The following is a 6,714-nucleotide window of genomic DNA, read 5'->3' as shown; positions in this document are numbered from 1 at the left end:
AAAAAAAAAAAAGGCTAAATAATGGTAGAGACAATCAAAACAACACAGGAGCCCTACCAAAGGGATTCCATTAGCCAAATCTGGAACAATTTGAACATCAAAATCAGTAACAATAGTAAAAGATTATAACCTGTTGAATAAAGTAAGAATGCATGAGTTTACAGGAACATTAATTAATTAAAGAGAAGGGAAACATTTTATAGTGGAGAACCAACTAATACATGTAGAAGGAATGATAGAATTAGAAAATCACTGTTTGGCAACCATCATAATAATAATTGATTCAGGGAGGAATTGTAAATGGATACTAAAACTAGTGGATGAAACTTTGAGTATCTCCCTACAAAATATTAATTACAAAGTATAAATAGTAACATACAGTGATGAGATTTGGCAGATCACATTTGCCAAATGATCAAAGTTAACATTTCCAGTACTGGGACTACTCCACTGCATGTGCCTCCTGATAGGATGAGAAGTCAGCATCACTCGGGGTATTGTTGCCAAAAGTACATAAGCTGAATCTAATCATGAGGAAATACCAGACAAATGTCCAGACAAAGGAGCATTGTACAAAATAATTGGCCCGTACTTTTCAGAAAATGTCAATGTAATGAAATACAAAAGAAAACTCAGAAACTCTCTCAAATTAATGTGGACTATGGATATAGCTGAATGCAATGCACAATCTTGGATTTTTTTTTTTTTTTTTTTTGCTATAAAAGACAATTGGTGAAATATGAATAAGGTCTGTAAATTAGGTATTGTATCAGTTGTTAACTTCCTGATTTTTATCATTGTACTATGGTTATATAAAAGAATTTCCTGTTTTTAGGAAATGCACACAGAATTATTAAGAGGTAATGGGGTATGTCTGTCTGTTTTTTTGGTGGTTGGCCAGTACAGGGATTGAACCCTGCACCTTGGTGTTATCAGTACCACTGTTCAATCAACTGTATGTCTACGTCTTACTCTTAAATAATTCAGAAAAAAAATAAAATAAAATAAAAGAGAGGGCCGAGCCCGTGGCGCGCTCGGGAGAGTGCAGCGCTGGGAGCACAGCAACGCTCCTACCGCGGGTTCGGATCCTATATAGGGATGACCGGTGCGCTCACAGCGCTCACTGGCTGAGCATGGTGTGGCCGGTCTCAAAAAAAGGACAAAAAATAAATAAATAAATAAATAAATTTTTTTAAAAAAGAGAGAGAGAAAGAAGATAAAGCAAATGTAGCAAAATATTAACATTTGAGAAATCTGGGTAAAGGAAATATAAGGAATTCATTGTAAGATTTTTGCAGCTTTTCTGTGACTCGCAAAATTATGTCAAAATAGGGCCAGCCCGGTGGTGCACTGCTACAGTGCGCCGCTTGGGAGCGCGACGGCGCTCCCGCCGAGGGTTCGGATCCCATGTACAGACCGGCCGCTCACTGGCTGAGTGAGGTGCGGGCGCAACACCGAGGGTTGCGATCCGTTGCCGGTCATGAAAAAAAGACAAAAAGGAAAAAAAAATTATGTCAAAATAAAAAAATAATAAATCTGTAAAATAAAAATAAAATGAGGTCTAGTATAGCCATCAAGAGAAAACTGGGTACTGGCCTAAAAGATGAGACAGAGTCTGAAGAAGGTAATTGCTGTCTGCTTCTGTTCAGGTCACGCCCTTGACTGCTTTGAAGTTTGCAGAGCTCTCTGTGAAAGCAGGCTTTCCAAAAGGGGTAATCAACATCATTCCAGGCTCAGGTAAGCCATCAAATGACCACTTTGCCGTAACCAATGAATGGTTAGGGGTAGTTGAGTGGCTGTTTTCCCACTACAGTCTTGTCCTGAATTATAACTATATTAAAACTAAATACAGGGGACTAGCTGTTTAGCTCACTTGGGAGAGTGTAATGCTGGTAAAACCAAGCTTACAGGTTTGAATCCCTGTACCAGCCAGCTGCCAAAAACAAACAAACAAACAAAAAATTAAATACAGTTTACCAAATAGTTAACTTAAGGATAAATATACTTACCATGTATTAAAATCATAAAGTGGAAATATAGTGGCTGAGTGGCAGGGTGGGTTGGGGGAGGTTGTACAACATTGTAAATCTACCCTAAGATGGTCTGTTTCAACTTTCAGAAACGACATTGGAAGATTAAAAACTAAAGCTTACCCATCATTATTTGGTAGGACTGACAGTTGCATGGGGGATATTATTTTAGATTTTTGTCAGCTTGTGATTAATGCAGAATATGTAAATCTAAGATTTAAATGACAGGGGCCGGCCTGGTGGCGCACTGCTATAGTGCACCGCTTGGGAAGCGCAGCAGCGCTCCTGCCGAGGGTTCAGATCCCACATACGGACCGGTTCCCGCTCACTGGCTGAGCAAGGCACGGGAGCAACACCAAGGGCTGCGATCCCGTTGCCGGTCCCGGTCCGGTACGGGGGCGACACTGAGGGTTGCGATCCGTTGCCGGACACGGAAAAAGACAAAAAAAAAAAGATTTAAATGACAGCTTAAAAATCTACTTTAATAAATTCAAAGCCACCCTCACCCTAAGAACTTGAGTTATGTTTTAATTCATGTTTTATTCCCTAACTCGACAGGTGGCATAGTAGGACAACACCTTTCTGAACACCCTGATATTCGCAAACTTGGTTTCACTGGTTCCACTGTTATTGGCAAACAAATCATGAAGAGGTATTGATTTTAGTATGTTGATTTGCTACAGATCCTGTTAAACCAGGTTTCTGTTTTTGTTTAAATAAGGTGCTTTTTTTAAAATTTAAAATTAAAATTTATTATTAGCATATTTAACATTATCGTTCTTACAAATCATGGTATTTCTTTATGCCCTTAACCCGACCGATCACTTCCCAAACGTCCTCCCTACCTCCTCCCCCACCATCTCTAGTATCTTTAGGTTTGTTCTCTCCTTCTGAAAGTTCATCATATTGTTGTGGTCTTTTCTTTCTTTCTTTCCTTCATTCCTTCCTTCTTCCCTCCTTCCTTCCCCCCTCCTTCCCTCCCTCCCTTCTTAGCAGCCAGTTATGAGTGAGAACATCTGGTATTTCTGTTTCTTTGTCTGGCTTATTTCACTTAACATAGTTTTCTACAGACTCATCGATGCTGTTGCAAATGGCAGAATTTCATTCTTTTTTATGGCTGAGTAGTATTCCATTGTGTATATATACTACATTTTCCTTATCCAGTCTTCTGTCAATGGACACTTAGGTTGGTTTCATATTTTGTCTATTGTAAATAGAGCTGCAGTGAACATGGGAGTGCAGGTATCCCTTCAACATGATGATTTCCATTCCTTTGGATATATACCCAGTAGTGGGATTGCTGGATCATATGGCAGTTCTATCTGAAGTTGTTTGAGAAACCTCCATACTGTTTTCCATACGGCTGTGCTAATTTACAGTCCCACCAACAGTGCAGAAGAGTTCCCCTTTCCTACATACTCTCCAGCATTTGTTATTCTTGGTCTTTTTAATAATGGCAAGTCTAAAGAGGGCAATTTTGGAGTGAGGAAAACCACATCGAATTTAGAAAAGAAATCTACTTATCACTCTGGGTACTGAAATATTTGAATGTAATAAAATACTTTCCAAAGTGTTAAATCCACAGTCAATAAAACCAGAACTATGTGGGAATTCTACACCCTACTGTAGCTTTAGCAATCCAGCACAAAAAATTTTCTGTGCTAAAGCTATGGCCCAAATAGTTTTTGTATCATAAGTAAGAAACTGAAAAGATATATAAATGACAAATTTATATATGGTATAGTATATGACAAATTTGGATTATTTATAAAATGGATTCCCAAAACATAGTAATATTAGTTTTTTAAAAATTGCAAGCAACCTAAATATCCAAAATAAAGCGGTAAATTAGGTCAATGTAATGAAATACTATGCAGTCATGTTCACAAAGAATTTTTAGTAGCATTGAAAAGTGTTGTTAAAATGATAAATGGAAAGAAAAATAAGATTGAATAGTGTATACTAGGTGATCTCAACTATGTTAAACAAGGCAAAATCTATGGTAGGACACAGAGCAGAAATTAGTATATGAAAATAGTAAAAACCATGGTCATTGAGCCATGGGATGGAATTTTGTGATTTTTTTTCTTGTCTGCATTTTTTGGAGGTATTCTCAATATGTTTTAAATAAGAATACTAAAAAAAAAAAAAGAATACTTTTGTAAGACAAGGGAAATAAACAATATACTTCTAAAAACTGATACTTTTGTTCCTAATGCTCTAGTAGTCTGGTTAGAGGTTGAATTCCTTGCCAGACCTTTATGTAACCAAAATTCTGAAAGAATCTGAGAATTACCCATGAGAATGTCTAATAATTTGATCACAGAATTTTAAAAAGTGTTTATTCTGGAAAATTTAGAATACATACAAAGCACACAGGAAAGCATAACGAATTCCATGTGTTCATCACCCAGCTTCAACATAATCACCATTCTACCATTCATGTTTTGTCTTTCTGAAGCTCAGTTACGTTTTTTAAGTCAATTGGCAACTTATGGTTAATAAAGCCAGCGAGAGAGAGTCAGACAGACAAAGTAAATGCTCATTTCCCATTTATTCTCCTCTAGCTGTGCTGTGAGCAACTTGAAGAAAGTTTCCCTAGAGCTTGGTGGCAAATCCCCACTTATAATATTCAATGACTGTGAACTTGACAAGGCCGTGCGAATGGTAAGAGTGGGTCAAATCCAAGTAAATGGTGCCTACTTCTAAAACGCATCTCACCTCCCTCTTTCTCAGATGTCTTAAAATGAGATTTGATTTTGCCTAGTCACAAATAGAAACCATCCTTTTCATGCTTAGATTGGGAATACTCAGTGCACTTAGTTTTTGCAATAATGTCTTTATAATTTCTCCTATTAAAATGTTTTTAAAATGGGATAGAAGTCATAGAAGTCATAGCAAAAAGTTCAATAGATATTCTGGGGCGGGCTTCTACCTTCTCCCTCCTTCCCCCACTCCCCAGCATCTCACTCCATCAACCTGAACAGCTCTACTTTTATCTGTTTTCCACACTGAGCTTCTGTAAGATTTTTAGACACAACAAAGGATCCCATATTTTAAAAGTAATTGGCAACATCAATTTCCTGGCTTTAAAGATGTCGTATGTTTTTGTAAGATATTATCATGGGGAAGCTTGGATGAAGGAAACATAGGAACTCTTGTGCTATTTTTGCAACACCTTGTTAGGTCTGAAACTATTTCAAAGTATAAAAACTTATTTTAAATAAAACTTAAAGGTTAAAAAAAATTGGCATAGTCCTGATTCTTCATTTCTGAGATAGAGGCATATAGTGAGCCAACATCGGGCACGGGTCGTGCTAAGCTTTCTTGTGATTCTGGCGGAAATTTATGGTCTTCCTAGTTTTGTGCAATCTTTTAGCCTATGCACCGAGCAGAATCTGTTCACTATTCTCCATAACCGTAGTCTTAAAGAACACTCACAGCCACATCTCATCACGCAAGGGCCCCACAGAGAATGGAGTGACCTGGGAGTAAAGGACGGCCAAGCGGTCCGTTGCTCAGGGCCCATGAAGTGGTCCGTCTGGGGGTTTCAGTGACAGACAATGGCTGGAGGTACATGAACTGACATCAGGGCTCAGGAATTGCCTTGACATCTGGGTTTCAGAGAGCTTTCCAGAGCTTGTCAGGCAGAAGACTGAAGAAAAGAAAATAAAGGGGAGAGGGATTTTCTTCCTATACCGTGGTCTGTTGTTTTCAAAAGCACCAAGCTGAATGTTAGTCTTCACTAGATATCTCACACTCTTGATTGTGTAACATGAATAAAAAGGAATGAATAAAGATTGTTAAAGGTGAAATAATTATAAACAAGGAGAAAATCCCAGTGTAGTGATTACAGAACCAACTTTTCCCTCAAGTTGAATATTCTCAAATAGTGAGTTTGATATTGGCTGCCATCAGACTTTACCAGATAGGAATATATAATCTTAAAGAGTCCGAGTTCTGACCATTTAACAGCTCCAAATCCAAGATGGTGAACATACTTTTGAAAGTTTAAAGATAATAAAATGTACGTATATAAAAAATGTGTGTTATTTCAAAGCATCTGTTGTATTTTTTACTTAGTCTATTGAAGTTTCCTGGAGGTGAATTAGAAATGATTTAGAAAGGGACGAGGCACGAAATCCACCAGTCTTCCAAATCTGTCATTTTTGAGTGCCTTCATTTCAAAGATTTTTCAAACTTCTCCTTGAAAAATGGATTTTCCTTTTCATGCAGGGTGAGGGAAGCTTTCTAAACATTTGTGATTGATACAAACTGAAATAGAGATTTTAAAAGCAAAACTTGGTATATAAGTATTACATTTAAATTTAAACAATAAAATAGATTTTCTTAGAATACAAAATTCATCCTTAATGGCATATTGTTATTGTTACACACTTTTTAAAAATGCTCATGGACCAAAAGGAGGAAAGGAGAAACAAAATTTCTAAAAACAGGCTAAATCAAAACTGAATATCTCCAAGCAGTTCTTATCACCAACAAGGCCAAGAGGACCGTCTATGACTTCTCTGTCCTGTCTGCTGTCTTTCAATAACACTGTGCATGTTATTCACTGTGCGTACAATTTTATGACAATCTTGACTTCTCAAATAATGTTAACAATATTTTTTCTTCTGGGGCCGAAGGGCATGGGAGCAGTATTTTTCAACAAAGGAGAGAATTG

The 6,714-nt window shown here is 37.3% G+C and overlaps 1 protein-coding gene across 1 annotated transcript in view; it reads left to right on the top strand.

Annotated features, from left to right (window-relative positions):
* ALDH1L2 (aldehyde dehydrogenase 1 family, member L2) overlaps nucleotides 1-6,714 on the top strand; it is a 66,151-nt gene that overhangs the window by 42,496 nt on the left and 16,941 nt on the right. The window contains exons 16-18 of the mRNA XM_008569170.1: nucleotides 1,650-1,737; nucleotides 2,589-2,682; nucleotides 4,598-4,697. Of these exons, the coding sequence (XP_008567392.1) occupies nucleotides 1,650-1,737; nucleotides 2,589-2,682; nucleotides 4,598-4,697 (282 nt within the window). The remainder of the gene's footprint in view (nucleotides 1-1,649; nucleotides 1,738-2,588; nucleotides 2,683-4,597; nucleotides 4,698-6,714) is intronic.

The sequence above is a fragment of the Galeopterus variegatus genome, unplaced genomic scaffold, assembly GCF_000696425.1.
Source record: "Galeopterus variegatus unplaced genomic scaffold, G_variegatus-3.0.2 Scaffold472, whole genome shotgun sequence".
Classification (NCBI taxonomy): domain Eukaryota; kingdom Metazoa; phylum Chordata; class Mammalia; order Dermoptera; family Cynocephalidae; genus Galeopterus; species Galeopterus variegatus.
The sequence above is the reverse complement of the archived record's forward strand: the minus strand, read 5'-3'. Positions and strand labels throughout refer to the sequence as shown.